This window comes from Anomaloglossus baeobatrachus, chromosome 5, assembly GCF_048569485.1.
Source record: "Anomaloglossus baeobatrachus isolate aAnoBae1 chromosome 5, aAnoBae1.hap1, whole genome shotgun sequence".
In the NCBI taxonomy this organism is placed as follows: Eukaryota; Metazoa; Chordata; class Amphibia; order Anura; family Aromobatidae; genus Anomaloglossus; species Anomaloglossus baeobatrachus.
In genome coordinates, this window is record NC_134357.1 from 251385093 (window position 1) to 251410630 (window position 25538).

The 25538-nt window shown below is 45.1% G+C and overlaps 1 protein-coding gene across 2 annotated transcripts in view; it reads left to right on the plus strand.

Annotated features, from left to right (window-relative positions):
• The window catches only part of LOC142309909 (membrane-spanning 4-domains subfamily A member 4A-like), a 184838-nt gene extending 169289 nt beyond the window's left edge, over window positions 1-15549 (plus strand). For both annotated transcript variants that reach the window (XM_075347370.1, XM_075347371.1), the window contains exon 7: window positions 15017-15549. In XM_075347370.1, the coding sequence (XP_075203485.1) occupies window positions 15017-15166 (150 nt within the window). In that variant the 3' untranslated portion in view covers window positions 15167-15549. The remainder of the gene's footprint in view (window positions 1-15016) is intronic.
• Window positions 15550-25538: the final 9989 nt, after the last annotated feature.

Genomic DNA, 25538 nt, shown 5'->3' on the forward strand with positions numbered 1-25538 from the left:
TGTGTGCGGGGGGCAGAGTTCGGGGGCGGAGCTGAGGACGTCAGTGCTGCGGTCTGCATGGCTGGGGACAGGTGAGTGAGTGAGTGTGTGTGTATGTGTGTGTGTGTGTGTGTGTCTACATGCGTGTGTACATGCTGAGTGCAGGAGGGGGTGGAGCGCAAGGGGGTGGAGCCGAGCGGGGCCGTGGAGCTGAGGACGTCAGTGCCGCGGGGACTGCAGGGCTGGGGAGAAGTGTGTGAGTGTGTGAGTGTGTGTGTACACATGCGGAGTGCGGGAGGGGGCGGAGCTGAGTGGTGAAGTGTCGGCCTCCTTGCACACTGTATCCAGGGTAAATAGGCACTTTTTGCTTGGTTACCCGATATTTATCTTGGATACCAGCTTAGCGTGGGCTCCCTGCACCCGCAACCACTGTAAATATCGGGTAACTAACCAAAGCGCATTGCTTGGTTACCCGATGTTTATCCTGGTTACGGGGGCGGGGAGCCAGAGAGCGCATGCGCAGCGAAATCCTACGGATCGTGCTGCTCAAAAAACGTTACAGGCTGCGTTGCTCCCGCCCGGCGGTCAGTTAAAAAACGACTGACCGCGATGCAGCGGATGCAACGCAGCATCATCAGTCACAATCCGTCAATAATAGAAGTCTATGGGGACAAACAGGATTCCTGCAAAATATTTTGCAGGACACCGTAATTCCTCAAGGCTACGGATTGTGACTGATGCAAAACAACGGAAGTGTGAACTTAGCCTTATGCAACTGATTCCAGTGCAGGAATCTGTCACGTTTTACTGAGCATGCCCAGCATGTCCAACAGAACGTCCGAAATCATGTAAAATCAGTTCCTCTCTCTCTCTCTTCCCAACCCCCACGCAGGTTTTAAACTGAAATGATCGCCCAGCGGCCGGCTTACCAGACCAATCAGCTGATAGAGGGAGATACAGCGCACACGGGGGAGACAGCTCCATACTGAGAAGACACAGTGCTCGGGGGAGTCCGTTCCATACTGAGGGGACACAGCACGCATGAGGGAGACAGCTCCATACTGATGAGATACAGCGCGCACGGGGGAGGTGGAGAGACATTTCCCAGGGCGTCGGGCACTAAACACGATAAAGCACTGGGGACACAGCGCTGACAGTGTCCCTGAAAGCAAGTGGGCAACTTTCTTGTTCCTTGCCTTATTGAACTGGACACTGAATCGGCTGGAATATCAGGTCACACGTAGCTGTGCACAGGAGGCGGGGGAGGGAGACTACGAGTGTGTAGGAGAGGGCAGGGACTCATCGCCCTATACCTGCCCACTAAGCACCACTATAAAGTGGTGAAAAAGGATGTTGTATTTTATTTCAAATAATGGATTTTTATCTGTGTTTGCGTATATTTCTTTTGATAGAATTAGTGAGGTGCGGTCTCATAGACCCCTACCAATCACTAATTTTGGGCTTGATGACAGTTGTGTAATGTCATTAAACCCTTATTACCTTGATTGCCACGACACCAGGGTAATTTGGAGGAGCTCGGTAAAGCATCGACATTGTCGTATCTAAATGATGCGACAATCCGGAGTGCCTGCATTCTGCTATTTTTAGTCTTGGGGAAGGCCCAATAAGCATGGACCTCCCAAGGCTGAGAATACATCCCCAGCTGTCAGGCTTTATCATGGCTGAGTATCAAAATTGGGGGGAACGCACGCCATTTTTTAAAATTATTTATTTAAATAATTTTATAAAAAGCCGCATGCAGTTCCTCTTATTTTGATACTCAGCCAAGATAAGCGCACGTCTGGGGGCTGAATCCTGTTACCTTAGGCTTTATCTGTGCTGGGTATCATAATATGGGGGGCTCTACACCAATTGTTTTATTTATTTATTTTTATACCTCAAAACTAACCTACAGACAAGGATGTTTAACTGCAACCAATCACAGACGCCAGGATGGTCTGTGGCCGGGGAAAGCAGACCATATGGCTGAGCAATGATGAGCGACCCAGAAAGTGAATGGGTGGCTCCGGGAGCCGTTACAGCTGCGCCGGAGCCTTCGTGACGTGAAGCGCTTGTTTTATTCTTATTTTCTTTATTTTCCCTTTATACTTTGTTAATTTTCTGAGTGCTGAATCCGCATCAATATCTGCAATCCCGGGCCTGATTCTGGCACTAGGGTACCTTTGACGCCGCGCGGATCTGGACTTTTACTGTCTAGGTCCATCCATCACTATGAATGAGGCTTCTGAATCCTGAGTGCTTCAGCCAAAGAGTTTAATTTTCCAGGATGATCCCACATAAGATTTCAACAACAGTCTGTCGTCATTTGCTTTCCATGTTCTTTGGTATTTGGCTTCCATTGTTTTTATGTCTTGGTGGTCTTTCATCTTGCTCTTAGCTTAAAACAACTATTTTAATTTTTATTTCATAAATCAATAGTACATATGAAAATAAGGAACTTTGTAGTATTTTTATCAGATAAATATGCTTCTTTCTTCACCAGGACTGATCATTCATTCTCAAGTTTCTCAATTCATTGGAAAATCTTTATATAGTGAAGACTGAGTTTTACCTTACTGTGATAAAATATGACAATTGGTGCTGATAAGATCCTATGTGGAGGGGCAAGTGGGAGTGAGGAGTTGGAGGGAGAGCTCCTGCCCCTCTACAGTACATACACTACAGTTCAAAAGTTTAGGGTCACTTAGATATTTCCTTATTTTTGAAAGAAAAGCACATTTTTTTTCAACGCAGCTAACTTTAAATTAAACAGAAATACACTCTATACATTGTTACTGTGGTAAACATTGTAGCTTCAAACGTCTGGTTTTTAATCCAATATCTACATATGCATATAAAGGGCCATTTCCAACAACCACTATTCCAGTGTTTTAATGGTACATTCTGTTTGCTAACTGTGTTAGAAGGCTAATGGATGTTTAGAAATCCCTTGAAAACCCTTGTGCAAGTATGTTAGTACAGCTGAAAACAGTTTTGCTGACTAGAGAAGCTGTAAAACTGACCTTCCTTTAAGATAGTTGAGAATCTGGAGCATTACATTTGTTGGTTCCATTAAACTCTCAAAATGGCCAGAAAAAGAGAACTTTCATGTGAAACTCAACAATCTATTTTTGTTCTTAGAAATGAAGGATATTCCATGCGAGAAATTGCAAAGAAACTGAAGATTTCCTACAACGTTGTGTACTTCTCCCTTCAGAGGAGAGCACAAACAGGCTCTAACCAGAGTAGAAAGAGAAGTGGGAGGCCCCACTGCACAACTGAGCAACAAGACAAGTACACAAGAGTTTGAGAAATCGACACCTCACAGGTCCTCAACTGGCAGCTTCATTAAATAGTACCCACAATACGCCAGTGTCAGCATCTTCAGTGAAGAGGCGTCTCCGGGATGCTGGCCTTCAGGGCAGAGTGGCAAAGAAAAAGCCATATCTGAGATTCTTTAATAAGAGGAGAAGATTAATATGGGCAAAAGAACACAGACATTGGACAGAGGAAGATTGGAAAAAAGTGTTATGGACAGATGAATCAAAATTTGAGGTGTTTGGATCACACAGAAGAACATTTGTGAAATGTAGAACTAAAAAAAACGCTGGAAGAGTGCCTGACGCCATCTGTCAAGCATGGTGGAGGTAATGTATTGGTCTGGGGTTGCTTTGATGCTGGTAAAGTGGGAGATTTGTACAAGGTAAAAGGGATTTTGAATAAGGAAGGCTCTCACTCCATTTTGCCAATCCATGCCAAACCCTGTGGACAGCGCTTGATTGGAGCCAATTTCATCCTACAACAGGACAATGACCCAAGCACACCTCCAAATTATGCATGAACTATTTAGGGAAGAAGCAGGCAGCTAGTATTCTATCTGTAATGGAGTGGCCAGCCCAGTCACCAGATCTCAACCCTATTGAGCTGTTGTGGGAACAGCTTGACCGTATGGTACGCAAAAAGCGCCCATCAAGCCAATCTAACTTGTGGGAGGGGGGGGAAGCATGGGGTGAAATATCTCCAGATTACCTCAGCAAATTAACAGCTAGAATGTCAAAGGTCTGCAAAGCTGGAATTGCTGCAAAGGAGCATTGTGTGATGAAAGCAAAGCTTGAAGAAGAAAATTATTATTTCTAACCTAGTCAATGTCTGGACGATATTCTCTATTCATTATGCAACTCATCTGATCAATAAAACTATAATTTTTCATGGAAAAGACTAAATAGTCTGGGTGACCCCAAACTTTTGAATTGTAGTATAGAATCTTATCATCACCAACCATCATCTCTTATCACAGTAAGGTAAAGATCAGTCTGTACTATATAAAGATTTTACCCATCAATTTAAATCCAAGGGGTAACGTTTCACCTTGTGGAGAGTGACATGTCTAGCATGCCTGGGGAGAAGTCTTATGAGCCATGCAATGCTTTTCCTGGAAAATGAAATATGCTAATTGCCTCTTCAGCATTAGCATAACTCGAGTTCGATGGGTCCCGGTACAAAATTTGGGGCCCCCCATCCATCACATGTTGGTCAGATGTATGTATATGTATGGATACATTTAGCATTCTAAATCCCTTAAAGACATATAAGTTGCTCTCCCCCCTATTATGTAGTAATGTCCTCCGTCCTGGTAAATGTTCCCCATCCTGGTAAATATGTCCCCCATCCTGGTAAAGATGTCCCTCATCCTGGTAAATATGTCCCTCATCCTGGGCTGCTTCATGGTAAATATGTCCGCTACCCTGGTAAACATGTCCCCCATCCTGTTATATAAGTTCTCATCCTGATTAATATCTCCCCGTCCTGGTAAATATGTCCCCCGTCCTGGTAAATATGTCCCCCGTCCTAAACCCCATCCTTGTACATGTCCGCATCCTGGGCCCCATCTGGATATGTATGTCCCCATCCTGTTAAATGTCCCCTATCGTGGGCCCATCCTGGTAAATATGTCCCCCATCTTGTGCCCATTCTAGTAAATATGGCTCCCATGCTTTGCCCCATCCTGGTATATATGTCAACATCCTAGGTCCCATCCTGATATTTATGTCCCCATCCTAGTCCATATCTTGTTATAAATGCCCTCCATCCTGTTAAAAATGTCCTCATTCTGTTATATCTGTTCCTATTCGGGTATACATGTTCCCCATCCTAGGCCACATCCTGGTATATCTGTCCCCATCCTCGTAAATTTGCCCCATTGTGGTATATATGTTTCACATCCTGGTATACATGTCCCCATTCTAGGCCACATCATGGTTTATATGTCCCCATCATAGGCCACATCCTGTTATATATAACCCCCTCCTGGTAAAAATGTCCCTCATCCTGGTATTTATGTCCCCATCCTGGTATTTATGGTATGATCCTATCTTAGGCCCCTCCTGGTAAATATTCCTATCCTAGGTCCCTGCTGGTATATATGTCCCCTTCATGGTATATATGTTCCCATCCCTGGCCCCTTCTGGTATATTTGTCACTTCCTGGTATATTTATCACCTGCTTAAGCAGGTCCTTCTCTGTAGCAAGCGTGCAGTGGCCAACAGGCAGCTGACATCGGCGTCTGTACTATGGCAACACATGATGTCGCTGTCATGCGCCGCCTTCAAGGGATGCCAATGTCTGCTGCCTGCCGGCCAAAAATTGGCTGGGAGCATGTATTGCAATACAGAGACCCTACAGGTCTCTGCGCCGCAATGTATTTAAGCTGAATGTGTGCCCTCGGACGCACATACAGCTGAAGAAGGGGATGGGACTGGTGGACCCTCTGTATCCCCGAGCCCGGTCGCTATCCCTGTGACTATGATCGTCCCAGCTCTGCTTTTCAGGGAAGGAGAGAATTTGAACTTTAGTGCCACGTACTGGAAGTTTCAATCCTAAAAGTCAATATTGACTCTTTAAGGAACCTTGCCATGTGACTTAAGGTACCTTCACACTTTAGCGATGCAGCAGCAATCCGACCAGCGATCTGACCTGGTCAGGATCGCTGCTGCATCGCTACATGGTCGCTGGTGAGCTGTCAAACAGGCAGATCTCACCAGCGACCAGTGACCAGCCCCCAGCCAGCAGCAACGTGCAAGCGACGCTGCGCTTGCACGGAGCCGGCGTCTGGAAGCTGTGGACACTGGTAACTAAGGTAAACATCGGGTATGGTTACCCGATGTTTACCTTAGTTACCAGCGCACACCGCTTAGCTTAGCTGTGCAGGGAGCAGGAGCCGGCACGGGCAGCGTGAGAGCTGCGGAGGCTGGTAACGAAGGTAAATATCGGGTAACCACCTTGGTTACCCGATGTTTACCTTGGTTACAGCTTACCGCAGGCTGTCAGACGCCGGCTCCTGCTCCCTGCACATTCAGGATTGTTGCTCTCTCGCTGTCACACACAGCGATGTGTGCTTATCAGCGGGAGAGCAACAATAAAAAAATGAACCAGGGTTGTGTGTAACGAGCAGCGATCTCACAGCAGGGGCCAGATCGCTGCTCAGTGTCACACACAGCGAGATCTCTAATGAGGTCACAAAAAACGTGACTCAGCAGCGATCTCAGTAGCGATCTCGCTGTGTGTGAAGTACCCCTTAGGATAAAAGTCAAATCAGAATCTTACTTTGCAAACACAGTGTTTCTGGGTGTTGCTCCTCGTTAGCATCTGGTATCCAAGGGGTAACATTTCTCCTTGTGAAGAGTAACATGTCTAGCATGCCTGATGAGAAGGTTTATGAACCATGTTTGACATGTCCCTCTCCACAAGAAGAAACTTTGCTTCTGGGGTCTCAGTCATAAGCCTCTTACATACCCAAATTAGATCTCATACCTTGCATTGAAGAGGGGCAATATCCTGTAACACTGTCTGCAAATTGAAATTCTGGTTTGGCTTTTAGGCTACATTCACTTGACAGTTCCATTTTTTCGGTCCGCAAAAAACGGTCCTGATTTTCCCCAGATACATCCGTGTTACATCCGTGTGACAACCGTTCCGTTCCGTTTATGATCCGTGTGTCATCCGTATGACTTCCATCTTTTTTTGCAGAATGCAAAACAAAAATGGAAGGCGCTCCACATACTGTCCATGGTATCTGGCCAGATGCTCGTCCCCATATAAAGTCTATGGAGAACAGAATCTCGCACAAAGGGGTAGGAGCAAGTGTTACATACTCACCGATCACCGAGGCGGCTCACACTGCTCCCGTGGTAGCTCTTTGTTCTTCCCGAGCCAAGAGCTCATTAGGCTCATTCATATTCACTGCTTCCCTCACTCACTGGCGTCTGTGATTGATTGCAATCAGACGCGCCCCATGCTGAGTGATAGCTGTCTGACTACAGCCAATCACAGCCACCGGTGGGCAAGTCCATATCGTACAGTAAAATAAATAAATAATTTAAAAAAAAACCCAGCCACCCCCCCACCCCCAATTTTGATACCCAGCCAAGATAAATCTTCACGGCTGGGGGCTGGTATTCTCAGGCTGGGGAAACCCACGTTATTGGGGGCCCCCTAGCCTAAAAAATATCAGCCAGCAGCTGCCGGGAATTGCCGCATCCATTAGATGTGACAGTCCTGGGACTTTACCTGGCTCTTCTGACTGCCCTGGTGCGGTGGCAATCGTGGTAATATATGGGGTTGATACCAGCTGTGTAATGTCATCTGGTATCAAGCCCAGAGGTTATGATGTCATGGCGTCTATCAGATACCTGACATCACTAACGCAGTCAGCAATAAAAAAAATAGACGACAAACAAATTTTTATTTGAAAAAACACTCCCCAACACATTCCCTCTTTCACTAATTTATTGGAAAGAAAGATCAAATCTGGGTCCGGTGTAATCCAATAAGGGGATTTCTTGAGGATCCATACTAACTGTCCCAGTCAATGAAGTACAGAATGTTCCCCATTGGCTGGGAGAGCACTGCAGTGACCTGAGCTAACATCAATAGGTCAGCCCAGGTTACCGCAGGGCATGACGAGCGCGGACTTCATGAGGTTACCTAGGTACATTACCTGTGTGATGAACGCCGCTGCACTCCTGACATCAGCACTCGTCACTGACTTCCATTGTCTGCTGTGTTCACAAGCAAAGTATCGCGAGAGATCGCGACGTCACCACTAGTTAGTCTCAGGCTGCCCGCGAGACTTGGTTTGAGAACGCGGTGGGCATGGAAGTCAGTGGTGAGTGCTGATCTTAGGAGTGCAGCGGACTTCATCACAGCAGGTAATGATGTTAGCTAACCTCCTGACGGCAGCACTTGTCATCCCCATGGCTGTTCGCACTGCTGTGCATGCAGATGCTGACACATTGCAGTGCGAGCAGCTGCAAGGCTGGCGCGGGAGCAGGGCGCAGACTGCAGGGGCACCCAACGGAAGTCACACAGAAGTGCTTCTGTGTGGCTTCTGGGGATTTTTTTTAACCAATCACTTGTATTGTGTCACAGTCTGCAATTACGGAACAGAATAGAACATGTCATGTTCCATAATAACGGAATGGAAATACGGCATCCGTGTTCTTTTTGTAGGAACTGATGTACACGGAAGTGCTTCCATGTGCCATCCGATCCTACACAAAAGACATTAAAAAAATGGTCTTGTCAATAGGTCCTAAAAAAACAAGAACTGAACAGGACAATCGGAAATGGTTGTCCGAATGAGCCCTTATCCTAAATTATATGGCAAGGCTAGTTAACACCTTTACTCTAGGGCGAATTTCCATTTTTCATTTTTGTTTTTTCCTCCTCTTCCAAGAGAAATAACTTTTTTATTTCTCCATCAATATTGCCATATGAGGCCTTATTTTGTGTGGACAAGTTGTACTTTTTAAGGAAATCATTAGTTTTACCATATAGAGTACTGGAAAACAGGAAACAGATTCCAAATGTGGAAAAATATTGAAAAAAGGGAAATTCCACAATGATTTGGGTTGTTTTATTCACTACGTTCACTCTATGATAAAACTGATGTGTCTATTTAATACCTCAAGTCGATACAAGTTCGTAGATACTAAATAAGTATACTTTTACTTTTATCTAAGAGGTGAAAAAAATTCAAAAGTTTGTCCAAAAAGTGAGTAGCACTTTTTTCACCATTTTCCAAGACCCATAGCATTCTCATTTTTCGGGATCTGGGGCTAAGTGATGGCTTATTTTTTGCAGCTGGCATTTCTAATTAGACAATTCTTGTGTAGATGCGATGTTTTGATCGCCTGTTATTGAATTTTAACACAATGTTGTAGTGACCAATAAACATAATTTGGGCATTTGAAATAGTTTTCTCGCCACACCGTGTACCTATCAGGTTAACTGATTTTATATTTTGATAGACCTGGTATTTCTGAATGCAGCGATACCAATATGTGTATTTTTTTTACTGTTTTATTTTCAATAGTGTGAAAGGGGGGTCATTTGAACTTTTAGGGTTTTTTATATATTCATATTTTTGAAAACTTTTTTACATTTTTTTTATTTATTTTATTAGTCCCTTTAGGGAACAGTATCACTGTACAATCCGATCGCCTGTGCATTTCTCCTGATCACAGCAGTATTGCTCTGATCATGCTGCTTTTTTGTGAGTGCCGATGCTTTGTCGGCTCTTACAGGAAGTGAGTCATGGCAGCGTCAGGAGTCATCAGCTGACCCCTTGCTACCAAGGCAACACCAAGCTGATTGCGGCTGGGAACGGTGTGATCCCAGCCGCGGTCATTTAGATTGTTTGACAAAGCAATTTAAAGGGTTAACAGGTGCCTGTTAGCCACACATGTCTGCTGATCAGATCATCATATCTGCTGATCAAGGATGTACCAGTACATCTTTGGTTTTAAAGGGGTTAAATAGTTGATATTGACTTTTAGGATTGCTACTTCCATTGGGTCGCACTAGACTTCAAGTTCAAGAGGCAATTTGCATATCCATGAATTGAGAAATTTGAGAATGAATGAACAGTACTAATGAATAAAGAAACAGATTTAGCTAAGATATACTGTACTACAAAGCTTCTTATATTTAAACTAGAAGGTGGCCCGATTCTACGCATCGGGTATTCTAGAATTTACGTATTGTGTAGTTAATGTATGATTTTTGTTATATATATATAGATGTTGTTGTGTGTAGTTACCAAGTGTTTGTGTAGGGGCTGTACATGTTCTGGGTGTTGTCTGGGTGTGGCGGGGGGTGAGAGCGGTGTTGTTTGTGTGTTGCGTTGTGTGTGTTGCGTTGTTTGTGGAGCGCTGTGTGTGTGTGTTGCGCGGTTTGTGTGGGTGTGGGGTGTGTGTGTGTTTTGGTGGGAGGTATGTTTTGTGCAATGTGTGTGTTGTGCGGCATGTGCGTATATTTGTGTGTGCCGCGCTGTTTGTGTGTTGGGTGTCTGTGTAGGGCGGTGTTTGTGGTTCCCAGTGTGTGTGTGGTGTTGTGCAGTGGGGGAGGTGTGCACCCCCCATCGTGCTCCATCCCCCATGCTGCGCACCCCCCATCGTGCTCTATCCCCCATGCTGCGCACCCCCCATCGTGCTCCATCCCCCATGCTGCGCACTCCCCACCGTGCTCCATCCCCCATGCTGCGCACCCCCCATCGTGCTCCATCCCCCATGCTGCTCACCCCCCATCGTGCTCCATCCCCCATGCTGCGCACCCGCCATCGTGCTCCATACCCCATGCTGCGCACCCCCCATTGTGCTCCATACCCCATGCTGCGCACCCCCATCGTGCTCCATCCCCCATGCTGCGCACCCCCCATCGTGTTCCATCCCCCATGCTGCACACCCCCCATCGTGTTCCATCCCCCATGCTGCGCACCCCCAATCATGATACATCCCCCATGCTGCGCACTCCCTATCGTGCTACATCCCCCATGCTGCGCAACCCCCATCGTGCTCCATCCCCCATGCTGCGCACCCCCCATCGCGCTACATCCCCCATGCTGCGCACTCCCTATCGTGCTACATCCCCCATGCTGTGCACCCCCAATCGTGCTACATCCCCCATGCTGCGCACCCCCCATCATGCTCCATCCCCCATGCTGTGCACCCCCCATCATGCTCCATCCCCCATGCTGCGCACTCCCCATCATGCTCCATCCCCCATGCTGCGCAACCCCCATCGTGCTCCATCCCCCATGCTGCGCACCCCCCATCGTGCTACATCCCCCATGCTGCGCACCCCCCATCGTGCTACATCCCCCATGCTGCGCACCCCATCGTGCTCCATCCCCCATGCTGCGCACTCCCCATCGTGCTCCATCCCCCATGCTATAATAGTTCTCCTATTATACTCAGAGAGGAGTATAATAGGAGGACTATAATAGGAGGAGTAGTCCTGGGGGGAGAGGAGTATAATGCCGGCTTCCTGCACATGTGTACCGGGAGCCGGTGTACGCTGGTAACTATGATACACATCGGGTAACTAAGGGACCTTAGTTACCCGATGTGTATAATGATTACCAGCGTTCACCGGCTCCGTCACGATCCCAGCAGCGCAAGGTTATGTCTGGCGATGCGTGCGGAGGGCCGGGGCGAGCGGCCAATCCGTGCGGGGGGGGCGGGGCCAGGCCGAGGCGAGCTACCAATCCGTGGGGGGGCGGGGCCAGGCCGAGCCAGCAGCCAATCAGACGCTTGTCACCGTAAGGACACAATTTTGGAGCAAGACAGACAGACAGACAGAGACAGAATAAGGCAATTATATATATAGATGTGTTATTGATTTATGAAGCAAAAGTTAATATGATGTTTTTTCTTCAAGTCAATAAGGTTTTCTGGGAAGTGATCTAAGTGACTGTGCACATAATAGACTTTAACACTCATATTACAGCTAAACCTATTGAAATGAAATAGCATATCCAAGAAAGTTTTTTTTACAAGGACAAATGAAGACTGGGATTTTGATTTAGCTTCATTCATTGATACTTTAAATTAATAAATGATTCTATAAATCCAAATATAATAATGATGCTATAGAGATATATAGATTTCCCTTTCAAATAAGTAAGCCTTTAATTACAAAAGCAGACTAAAATTTTTAAAATTCAACCATATCTAAAAATCTAGAGCTGATGCTGTGAAATTCCCATGAAATTTCTATATCAGCGCACCAAATAATCTCTGGAACAAGCTTAAAGGTCCGGTCTGGTTGCTTTTCTTGATCCGGTGCCTCTTCTATCCTTTAAATCACCATCCTCTTTCTTGCTTCATGTGGATGACGTGTCCTACGTCATGCACATGGTGTCCATCATCGAGAGAAGTACGCGTATGCAGGAGCGTAATGGAGGACACTGTGTGGAGGACGTAGGACATGTCGTCCACACAAGCAGGTAAAGAGGATGGCAATCACAAGGATAGAGGAAGTGCCGGGTCAAGACCACAGACACCTGTCAGACCAGACTGGACCATCGCGCAGGTGAGTAGGTGTCTGGTTCCCTTTAAAACCATGATTTTTGTTTTTGACCTATGTTATTGTCCATTCCAAAGTAGTAAAGTGGAACATCATTATACCACTTAGTAGTGTTCATCAGTATTTCAGTAGTGTTGCAGAACAGTATTTTTGATGAGCTTTCCTAAAAGCAGGAAATTGAAGACAGCCCAATGCCCATTAAATACTGATGGAATACAGATCAAATACTAACACATCCATATTTTAATTACGTCCTATAAACTTTAATGGGTATTTTTGTATGTAAAAAAATGGATGCTGTATATATTTGCCTATATGGACAGTATTATAGATTAAAGAAGCACTCCAAACAGGTTTTCGTCATCCTGTCTATTTATGTAATGTAGTGTGTAAGTGCATTAACCCTAGAACGCATACCTGGGGCCTCGCAGGCCTGCTAGGTCATTTGTTTTCTATGGTAGATTGAATTGCTTGCGCGTTCTAGGGTTAATATACTTATTGATCACCATAATCCTCGGTTTCCAGTGCCGAACTAGTCCACTTCTTAGTCAATGGATTTCAATTTCGATTCACTGATATGCACAGGGGCTTGGCTGTGGACCCAAAGTAGCTTTCACAATGTAAGTCTATAGAGCCTTAGCATCGTTCTGAGTATCCATAGGCATACATTGAAGAAAAAACACAAGATAGCCAGCACCATATGTGCACTACTGCACTAAAAATTCCAAACTGTACTATTATTAAAATTTGAAAGTTTTGGCAAAAAATTGCAATTTCTTGAGCTACCCGGCCACGTCACGGCAAATCTCATTCGGGCAGTCCTAAACTAAAATATTTTTATATAAAATGTGCCATGCGGCCTCACATATGGAAAAGTAGAACTGTTCTTAGCAACACTTACTTGGTCTTTTTCAATCCCGTACCCATGACTGAATCATGGCTGTGGGCAGGACAGGCCCAAGCAAATGCTGCTTGAGGTAAATAGCCTGTGGACAGGGCTTGATGCCCGAATGTGAACAGCCACCAATTGCCAAAATCAAGACAGGTAGAATATAACCAAAATTGGGGTGCACAGCAAGGTGGGGGTCAGCCACCGAGCAATTCAAAAACACAAGATAGCCAGCACCAAATGTGCACTACTGCACTAAAAATTCCAAACTGTACTATTAATAAAATTTGACATTTTTGGCAAAAAAATTGCAATTTCTTGAACTACCCCGCCACGTCACTGCAAATCTCTTTGGGGCAGTCCTACACTAAAATATTTTTATATAAAATGTGCCATGCGGCCTCACATATGGAAAAGTAGAACTGTTCTTAGCAGCACTTACTTGGTCTTTTTCAATCCCAGGTCCAATCAAATGCTTCTTGAAGTAAATAGCCTTCCATATGTGAGGCGGTCTGGCACATTTTATAAAAATATTTTAGTGTAGGACTGCCGCTAAGAGATTTGCCATGACGTGGCATGGTAGCTCAAGAAATTGCAATTTTTTGACAAAAAATCTCAAATTTTTATAATAAGTACAGTTTGGAATTTTTAGTGCTGTAGTGCACATTTAGTGCTGACTTTTTGTTTTTGTTCATTGAATTGGTCGGTGGCTGACCCCCACCTTGCTATGCACCCCACTTGGGTTGTATTCCACCTGTCTAGATTTTGGCGATTGGTGGCTGTTCATATTCAGTCATCAGGCCCTGTCCACAGGCTATTTACTTCATGCAGCATTTGCTTGGACCTGTCCCGCCCACAGCCATGACTCAGTCATGGGTACGGGATTGAAATAGACCAGGTGAGTGCTGCTAAGAGCAGTTCTACTTTTGCACATGTGAGGCCGCATGGCACATTTTATAAAAATATTTTAGTGTCTGACTGCCCCATAGAGATTTGCCGTGACGTGGCGGGGTGGCTCACGAAATTGCAATCATTTGCCAAAAATCTCAAATTTTTATAATAAGTACAGTTTGGAATTTTTAGTGCTGAAGTGCACATTTAGTGCTGGCTTTTTGTTTTTTATACATTGAAGAAAGTAGCAAACACCACCCCACACAGCAGTCCTTATGTGAGCCAGCGAAAATAGCAGTGCTCACATGATGAAGAAGAGGATCGGAGCATTGCTGGAAACTGGGGATGACAGCAGTCAGTAAATATATTATATATTATCACACTTAGATTATATGACATTGATAGACAAGATTAAGAAAAATATTCCAGGAGTGCTTCTTTAATATTCGCTTTATATTGCAAATAGAACAAAACTGGATAAAATACCGAGGATAAATAAGCTTACATAAAAGAGCTGCACAGAGTCATGGACAGGCATACAGCTGCTAACAGTTGTATACTATACGAGCACAGTCAGGCACAGGTTTACATTTGTAGGTAACACACATAGGATCACATGCTATAATTATTTACTGTTGAGCAATAAAGTCAGATTCTGAAAATCGGTGTGATAACTGATGAGCAACGTCATTTAAAAATGTCTTCCCAATTACAGTTACTCTGCCCCGAATATTGCCAACCTTTTTTCTTAAATCATAAGTTGTGCATATAATCCCATTATCACATTTAAAATTCTGAACCCCCCAAAAAATTAGAAATACAGGACAGTTACATGTTTGCTCTATGTTCCTTATGTTTTACTGTCTCAACTGTTTGATTTATTTACCATAGGTGTTTTTGATCCAGAATGATGTTGTGGTCTCCACGAATCCTTCTACAGTTCCAGCTACATTTGCAGGATATGCTCAGCCTTTAGCACCACATATTGCACCACCACCTCCTTATGTGTTCCAAGAAGTCAAAGCTGCACCAATGTCATAATTGCAGGATATTCCCTTGCACAGGAAATCATCTTAAAAAATTGTTAATTAATGTATCCTATCTGTTAACTTGGAATTGATATTAGTATGGATGGAGATGAAGTTTAGACACCATTAAATTGGTTGTTTATTACATTAGATAAGCGATAGAATCCGGAAACCGATGTGTAATATCTTATCTAGCCATTTACAAAGCTTATCTGAAATAAAGATAAATTATAAAAGGGTGTGATCAGATGAATTACTATGTTATTATATTTATCTGATGCCTTTGCTGCATTATTATCACTCTTTGTGTTCTTGTGATTTTTTTTTTTTATAGATCTGTTCTGAGTTTCTAAGTGATTTTTTTCATCTTCTAATAAATTCTTAAAGTTGTTATAACCTGCAGAACTGTGCACATCTATGATTATCGTACTTAATAGGAGTGTAAAAGAAACATTCCGGTGAATGGTTTGTATCTTGATAGAACAAATCGATTAATGTAAATTCCTTGGAGCTCATGATATTACTAATAGAGATAACAGGATTGTTTCAAATTAAAATTTGATGATTTTGGAAAAGTTTCCCCAAAATTCAATTTGTAGCAATTGTTGGCGAATTGTACAATTACAATGCCAAATGACTTCCACCTACCTGTCTGTGGAAAAACAGAAGTAGCCAACACCATATTTAAAAACATACTGCAGTACCAGACATTTTAGGTTACCTTTAATTCTACAAATGGTCTAAAAATTATTTCATGTGGGGAAGGGGTGGAAATGCATACATTACTGTTATTTATAGGCAGATGATGCAAATGGAAGAAGCCATCACATTTTCAGTTTGGTAAATTAACAAAAAAACACTTTTTTATAACTTTCTCATAAGGTGGCCAAAAATTATCTTTTTAATTCATATGTATATAAATAATGGTCTCTCAACTAAAAAGGAAAAAAATCATCTCTTTTTGGAAGGTTCACAACTGGTTTGCTAATCCCAAAATGACTACACATTCCAAATGCTTTTTATCAAGTTGTCCAAAAATTATCCAATTTTTTCTTAAAACAAAACAGTTTCACTATTTTTAGAACAGTAAGAAGTTCTGGCTTCTCAACCAGAAGGGAGAAATATTCCCTTTGTAACCAGTTTGCTAATCAAAAAATATTGAGACAATTACAAAGAATTTTTATCAAGTCTTCCAAAAATTATCACCTTTATTTCTGCAGAAAAAACTGTTTTGAATGTGGAAAAGTTATGACTTGACACCAAGCCTTCACAAATATTAACTCTATTTTGAGAGATATTTCTTAAGTTTACAAAAACAGTATAGGGCCAGCAATAGCAGTCCTGCCAGCAGCAGTACATTATAGCAATACAAAAGACGGTGGATAGAAAGGATGTGTGGCTGGCATTACTATGCAGTGGATGCAGCAGGAGCAGCATGGTTGAGAGAAAAGTTAGGACAGACAAGGCTTGGCAGTTTATGGCCAGCAACGACAGCCCAGCAGCAGCAGTACAATCTAAAACACATCGCACCGTCAGGAGGTGTGTGGTTAGCATGGCTGTGCAGTGGATGCAGCAGTAGAAGCATGGTCCAGAGATAAGACAGGGCGCAAGCAAGCAGCTGCTTGGCAGTTTAGAGTCAGCATCGGCAGCCCTGGCATCAACAGTACTACAGAATAGATGTTATGATGGACAGGCAGTTGATGTCTGTCAGAGTGTGGTCCTTCAGCACTGGAAGTACCAGAATGGTGCAATTGATCTTCCATGGACAGTCAGAAGGGCAGAAAGATAGTATGGCTGATTTAATCATTGGCATCAGCCTTCAGTGCATGAAAGTCTGCACTGATCCATTTTAAACTAATTTTTTTCCACTATTCCAATTTATTTTTCAAGAAATCCATGGAGTCGAGCTCATGGTATCTGACTGAAAAAGAAGACAGTCTAAGCATTACTTGACACAACTATTCTTCTTTGTTTGCTGAAGTACACAAGATTATCTCAATGGCAGAAAAAACATCTAGTCCATCATGTCAAACAAACTGTAGTAGGGTTATGTGCGCACTAGGCATTTTTTTTGTTGTATCAAAAACACCGCGTTTCTGGCCGCTAAAAAATGCACAAAAAAGCATGCATTTTTACCACAAATTGGTTCGTTTTTGGATGCGTTTTGCTGCGTTTTTGCTCACTGCGTTTTTATGTGTTTTTTTATCAGTGAACAATGCCATTAAAGATTGTTGGGAAAAAAAAAAGGTCTGATGTCATTTGCTTCTTCAATATGTTCTTCATTCTCCACTAGTGCATGCAGGAGTGCAGACAGCTGCAGAACTACAAGGCTCAGCATGCTCCATCCAGGACTGTATGCTGGAGGGAGAGGCATGGGGAGCAGAACTACAAGGCTCAGCATCCTCCATCCAGGACTGTATGCAGTTTTTTGCCCCGAAAAAAAATGTGGGCTTCGCCATATTTTTGTATGATAGTCAGGTACAGCAGGCAGGTACAGGCTGCCCCCAACCCCCAGCTGCCTATTTGTACCCACCTGGGAACCAAAAATATAGGGAAGCCCTTTTTTATTTATTACATGAATTTAATGAAATAATTAAGAAAAAAAAAAAAAAAATGACGTGGGCTTCGCCCAATTTTTGTATCCAGCCAGGTACAACTAGTCAGCTGGGGATTAGATTCTGCAGCACAGGGTGGCCAAGCATTCTGGGTGTCCCCGTTGCGAATTGCAGTCCGCAACTGCCCCAGAAAGTGGCGCTTTCATAGAAGCGCCATCTTCTGGCGCTGTATCCAACTTGTCCAGCTGCCCTGGTGCCGGGTGGCTCACTGGGTAATAATGGGGTTAGGGCTAGCTGTCTATTATCAACTGGCCCTAAGCCTGAAATTCATGGTGTCGCGCCAATATTAGACATTGCCACCGTGAATTTCTAGTAAAAAAAAAACAAAACACAGCAAACAGAAAAATATTTTTATTAGAAATAAAACACAACACAATTAGTAACTCCATCTTTATTGAAATAAAGAACACCCCCCCCCCCCCCCCCGCAGTAGTCCTGGGTCAAGGGTCCCAATATTATTTGATCGGTTTACTGGAAGGCAAAGCGATCAAATGATGTGTCAGGTTCAAGGATGTGAATCACATGACACATCAGCTGATTGTATAAACTGATGTTTATACAATATTTATACAATCAGCTGATGCATACAGTTAGGTCCAGAAATATTTGGACAGTGACACAAGTTTTGTTATTTTAGCTGTTCACAAAAACATGTTCAGAAATACAATTATATATATATAATATGGGCTGAAAGTGCACACTCCCAGCTGCAATATGAGAGTTTTCACATCCAAATCGGAGAAAGGGTTTAGGAATCATAGCTCTGTAATGCATAGCCTCCTCTTTTTCAAGGGACCAAAAGTAATTGGACAAGGGACTCTAAGGGCTGCAATTAACTCTGAAGGCGTCTCCCTCGTTAACCTGTAATCAATGAAGTAGTTAAAAGGTCTGGGGTTGATTACAGGTGTGTGGTTTTGCATTTGGAAGTTGTTGCTGTGACCAGACAACATGCGGTCTAAGGAACTCTCAATTGAGGTGAAGCAGAACATCCTGAGGCTGAAAAAAAAGAAAAAATCCATCAGAGAGATAGCAGACATGCTTGGAGTAGCAAAATCAACAGTCGGGTACATTCTGAGAAAAAAGGAATTGACTGGTGAGCTTGGGAACTCAAAAAGGCCTGGGCGTTCACGGATGACAACAGTGGTGGATGATCGCCGCATACTTTCTTTGGTGAAGAAGAACCCGTTCACAACATCAACTGAAGTCCAGAACACTCTCAGTGAAGTAGGTGTATCTGTCTCTAAGTCAACAGTAAAGAGAAGACTCCATGAAAGTAAATACAAAGGGTTCACATCTAGATGCAAACCATTCATCAATTCCAAAAATAAACAGGCCAGAGTTAAATTTGCTGAAAAACACCTCATGAAGCCAGCTCAGTTCTGGAAAAGTATTCTATGGACAGATGAGACAAAGATCAACCTGTACCAGAATGATGGGAAGAAAAAAGTTTGGAGAAGAAAGGGAACGGCACATGATCCAAGGCACACCACATCCTCTGTAAAACATGGTGGAGGCAACGTGATGGCATGGGCATGCATGGCTTTCAATGGCACTGGGTCACTTGTGTTTATTGATGACATAACAGCAGACAAGAGTAGCCGGATGAATTCTGAAGTGTACCGGGATATACTTTCAGCCCAGATTCAGCCAAATGCCGCAAAGTTGATCGGACGGCGCTTCATAGTACAGATGGACAATGACCCCAAGCATACAGCCAAAGCTACCCAGGAGTTCATGAGTGCAAAAAAGTGGAACATTCTGCAATGGCCAAGTCAATCACCAGATCTTAACCCAATTGAGCATGCATTTCACTTGCTCAAATCCAGACTTAAGACGGAAAGACCCACAAACTAGCAAGACTTGAAGGCTGCGGCTGTAAAGGCCTAGCAAAGCATTAAGAAGGAGGAAACCCAGCGTTTGGTGATGTCCATGGGTTCCAGACTTAAGGCAGTGATTGCCTCCAAAGGATTCGCAACAAAATATTGAAAATAAAAATATTTTGTTTGGGTTTGGTTTATTTGTCCAATTACTTTTGACCTCCTAAAATGTGGAGTGTTTGTAAAGAAATGTGTACAATTCCTACAATTTCTATCAGATATTTTTGTTCAAACCTTCAAATTAAACGTTACAATCTGCACTTGAATTCTGTTGTAGAGGTTTCATTTCAAATCCAATGTGGTGGCATGCAGAGCCCAACTCGCGAAAATTGTGTCACTGTCCAAATATTTCTGGACCTAACTGTAAGTGCAAAAAAACCAAACTACTCACTTCTGTGCAGGCTCCTGTCCGATTGCTGGAGGAGCTGGTGGTAATCAGCTGATGAAGTCACCTGACCGCATCTGCTGATAGTTTAAGCTGGCCAGGCGGTAAAAAGCCGGCCTCACCGCTGGACTTATTCCGTCAGATGACCTGATCAGCGGCAGGTCCTGCAGCTATCGGACATGTTCTGGGAGTCTGCATACAGCCGGAGCAGGGGTGGCGGTACCGGGAAGAGGAGCTGGGACCGGACATGTACTGGGAGTCTGCAGACAGGTGAGTATGAGATATTTTTTTCTACTGTTAATTTTTGATTTCACAGCTGTTTCCACCTCTCGTCCGGACATGGCGCCAGACGGGAGCGGACATGGCACCGGACGAGAGGTGAAAGCAGCGGTGAGGATTCACGCTTCTGTATTTACTAACACAAGGAATCCTCTTCCTGTACACGTTTCTGTACTACCCACCCCTTGCGTTTATAAATGCGTTTTTAGTTATAGAAACGCACTAAAACGCAGCTTTATTTGCAATTTGTGGTTTTCATTGCGTTTTTGAATATCTCATTGAACTCAATGGGTGAAAATCGCAGTGAAAAACGCAGGAATAATTGACATGCTGTGTTTTTGTGGGCACCACAAAAACTCAGCTAAAAAAAAACCGCTGTGTGCAAACAGCAAAAATGAAAACTCATAGACTCAAAAACGCAGTGAAAAACTCCTAGTGCGCACATAGCCTAGGTGTTATTGCTACTTGTTTTCAGCCTAACACTCAGTTAACCGGGAGTATTTTTAGTCTGCATGGATTGCAGAGAGTTCTGGTGACCAATCATATGGGTTGCACGTATTTGCTTGAGGAAAGATTTACAAAGCAGCTAACAGAGCTTATCCTGTAAGTAAGCAAATTTTGGACTTGCTTTTGGAAGCTGGAAAAATGTCCTCATTTTGCTTTCATAGCATGAGTCTAAAAGCATGACTATCCTATAGTCATCACTTTGCTTCATGTTAAAAATATGCGTGTCCTACCACAAGCATTGCAGCATACAGCTAAGCGGGCTTTACAAGCTACGATATCGGTAATGAATTATCGTCGGGGTCACGTCGTTTGTGACGCACATCCGGCGTCATTAACGATATCGTAGTGTGTGACACTTATGTGCGACCTAAAACGATCGCAAAAGCGGCCAAAATCGTTTGCCGCGGAGAGGTCGTCCTAAAACAAAAAATCGTTCTCTTCTAATTAGCGATGTTGTTCCACGTTCCTGTGGCAGCACACATCGCTGTGTGTGACACCGCAGGAGCGACAAACATCTCCTTACCTGCCTCCACCGGCAATGCGGAAGGAAGAAGTGGGGTGGGATGTTACGTCCCGCTCATCTCCGCCCCTCCGTTTCTATTGGACGGCTGCCGTGTGAAGTCGCCGGCCAGAGCGACGTCGCAGGACAGGTAAGTCCGTGTGATGGGGTTAAGCGAGGTTGTGTGCGACGGGCAGCGATTTGCCCGTGTCGCACAACCGACGTGGGAGGGTACGATCGCTTGCGATCTCGCTAGCAAGGTCGCAGCGTGTAAAGCCCGCTTTAGTCATGCCAACCAACATGGCCTAGGGCCCCATTGTTTCATTGCTGTGACAATTGGTTGACATTGCCTGTATCAAAGTCATCATCATTTTGCTCTATCTGCCCCAACTGTAAAAAATTAAAAAGTACAACCCAGTGCACAATCCAGACTCCACAGCAAAGGCAATCAAAAAGACTGCAGGTGATTCTGTACTTTGATAAAAATAAACCCTTAATTTGAATCCACTAAAAGAACATGTATTGGAAATTGCAAGATCAAACATAGAGGAAAATGTCCCACAAAAAGCTGTTATGGATGATGCATTTCAAAGTAATGCGGTATATTTGTAATCTCCTTATCGAAGTGCTGGATTGCCTTCTGTCTTTTCTATTACCTATAGAGGCTGTGCCGCCCCCGTGCCAGCAGCCTGCGGCTGCTCGGGTCCGGACCTTCCGGTGGGTGGCTCGAGGGTCTCCGGACCCGGGGCATCCCGCGGACACTCCGAATGAAAAGGGTCGGGGGGTGGTGGACGTATATGTACGGGCTGGGCCGTACCAGGTTCGTGATGCCACCCACGGTATGTGGTGATATTGGACACCACCGTTCTGCAACAAGTTGTTAACCCATCCGTGGGCAGGGATGGTGGCCCCGGGACCCGTTGGGGTTGGTGGTGCAGGGAGATGGGCGACCGCAAGGTACTGGTGTACTCTCTATTAAGAAAACACACGAGTCTCTGGTAAACCAAGGTGATGGTGGTCGGTGCCCGCAGCCGACTGCGTTCTGGTTCCTCCACCCGGCTGGTGGTCTCTGTCTTTCTCCTGCACCTTTTTTAGAACGGTGGACTGCCTGTGCATGCAACTTCAGGAGTCCACTCCCGGCTGGATGTGGCCTAAGGAGCCCTTTGCCTGCAGACGCTGGCCCGTGGGATCTCTGAGCCATGGCGGTGGCCTATTATCCCCCTCGGTGGGCTGTTGCCTTCAATCGGGACTTTGGGTGGGACAGGACCTCTAGTCCTGGCCGCAATCAGTTAATTAACCAGTTCCAGTCGCTTCTGGACCTAGCTTCAGGGTCTGAGTACCCCCTGTGTGCTCCGGTTTCCGAGTCGGTTCCCCGGGTCGGTACCGGCGGGTTACTACCCTGTCCCGGTCCACCTCAGTTCCACCCAGCCGTCTTCCCGGCTCCTGCAGACGGAGACCGCCATCTGCCTCCTAGCCAGTAGTACCAGAACTCCTACCCTGGCGCCGTTCAATTTGGGGGTATTCGCCTCTGCTGGAGCTGGGCACAGCTCCAGCCCACACTCCTCTCCTACTTGAACTCTAACACTTATCTGTTGACTTTCCCGCCCCGGGTTGTCTAGACTCCTTGGTGGGCATCTTCCAACCGCCTGGTTCCACCCCCTGGTGTGTCTATCTAGCCCTGAGGGGGGTGACTAGAGTTTGAAGGTCGGCTGCTGTTACCTGTGAGGGACGGTGTTTTGCAGGGTCCTATTTGTGACTACCTGGCCCGGCCAGGGCGTCACACTTGCCTTAAGTGCCTCATCTACCTGCTATATATCTGCACCAAGTCTTTATCTTATTCCACTTCCACCTGCTGTTGCTCTTCCTCTTCCAAATCCTGCAGAATAGGACATGGACCTTGAGGGTTCCCAACAGCCATAGGCCAGAAATGAAGAGGTGGAAATTGATGTTATTCCCTAATCTCTTGTTACATCCTGATGACAATTCTTTCCAGGACAAATATTAGCACGATCACATCAGTCATTCTAGACAAGCCCCTAGAGACAAACTTTGTTGCCTCTTCAAATGGCTTCCGTAGACTACACGTAACTTTGATTAGTTAACAATATCAGATCTCAAAGTAATCCGTGCTCCAGTTTGACTTCAACATGATGTAGTCTGTCCCTGCTATATGCTGTTTGTAAAAATGCTGCAACATATAGAGCGTTGAATTCCTGCAGGTTGTCATGTCATAAATCAGGTGATGCTTTGGCTACCTGTTTTTTTCAGCGCTAAGGGGGCATGCTTTCCTACATAAGACCTATTAAAATGGGCTGACAATATTCTGGCCATAGGTACTTTCTCAAATGTGTATTTCTTTGGCTTTTCTTCCCAAACTTTTAAGCTGTAAACCTTCTTGGCAGTGCTGTGTCTTGCAAAAGTGGTATTTTCCACTGAAGCTGAGTGAATGCCATCATTTTTAGAAAGGCACCAGAATTCCCAATCTGGTAAGGTAGCAGCTGCACAACTAGCAACTTGACAAGATGTAGGTCTATTTTGCGCACCAGAAGGTGACTGCAAGCGTATGGTTGTTTCCTCCACGTGAAATGGATGTTTGTCTTTTTTAATGGAGCTAGAGATGAAGGAGTTGGACTTGGAGTACGACATGCAGTAAAAGGAGGCTGACAATGATGATGGTGGATGATGACACCAAATAGGTGCTACGTAAGGTTGTATTCCCGGTCTCCTGCAGGCGGCCACTACCGTCTGCCTGCCTGACTGATCTGGGGTCCTAGGCTCCAACCCAGGCCCCACACAGAACTGAGCTCCTCTCTCTTCCTAACTTAAACTCGAACCCTTGTGTTTTTCCTGCCTCAGGCCAGCAGACTCCTCGGAGGGCATGTCTATCCACCTGACTCCGCCCACCTGGTGTGCCTGTCTGACCCTGAGGGAGGCAATCAGGTCTTTTGGTTGACTGGTGGTACCTTACTGGGGTGGGGGTGTATGTGGTGAGTGTAATGACCTGTGACCCATGGGGTTTCCAGGGCGTCATATTCCCCCTTGGTTTAATGAAAACCGTCCGCGGGCTGCCCGTCCATCACTGGCTTTATTTTCTGGAAAGATATAAACAATTGAAAAACAAACATTTAAACAAGTACTTTTCATTTCTTCCCTTATGGTAGGCACATTACTTGAACTGTTTCAAACGAGAACATTTTTATTAAACATACGGGGAACGGGTCCATGTCCTTCCGCTTTCCCACCCAAGCAACCTAGACCTTGATGCTGCCCCTAAGAAATGGGCAGCACCCCTTTTCCCCAGTCCGGAAACAGGAACCTGGCCAGGCTACCCATGCTGGAACGGGTACGGTGCTTCGCACCCGGCAGTCATTAAGAGGCCCCACGTCCAAGGGGACCCCTGACCCGGAGGATGGTCACCGGTTCTGATGGTGACTGGACCCCAGCCTGCTCTGCTGCGGGTCCCTCCTCCAACCAGCCTCTCCGGAGACTGGCAGTTGCGGGAAGGGCAGTTGGGCAATATTTACAAGCCCAATAGTTATTGGGTGGCTTGCTAGTTCTCAGCCTTGTCTTTAGGGAAAAGGGGACAACATCAGTCCCAACCGGGACGGGCACTTCAGCAGCCAACGGGCTACCACAACACTTTTGGTCCCAACGGGGACTGTCCTTTTTGAATCAGGTGACAGCCTCGGGTGATTTGTGCTCATTCATTCAGGTATTTACACAATCAACACATCGCGCCCCTAAATAGCAGTTTCCCTGTACCTAAGCGGGGGCCTATCTAGGTTAGGTCGTGTGGACCTTCTGGGCCCAGTGTCATCAGTGGGAGGTAGTGGGACAGAGGGGACAACTGGCCCCTCTTCCCTGGTTTCAGGTATGGCGGTTAGAGACCTACGGGGGCGTAGTATAGGTGCATCCCTGGGCATTGGTTCGGCTGGCTCGCTGGCGGATGTCTCTGTCTCTCTTTCTTCCACGGGTTGTGGGAACGTTATCACGGGAACAATCACCACGCCATTCTGCATAGGCCAGTCTGCTGGGAAGTCGCCCATTACGGTATGAATAACCTCTTTCTTCTTTTTCCCACTCGGCATGGAAGCCGGAGTCCCATCTATCAGCCTTAGGGGATCTGGGCATCTCTTCAGGTGGTCCCTGGAAATGGTAGCCGTGGTCTTCCCCTGGTCGCGACTGATCAGATAAGTCTTTTCATTCTCCCATCCAGTGGGTTG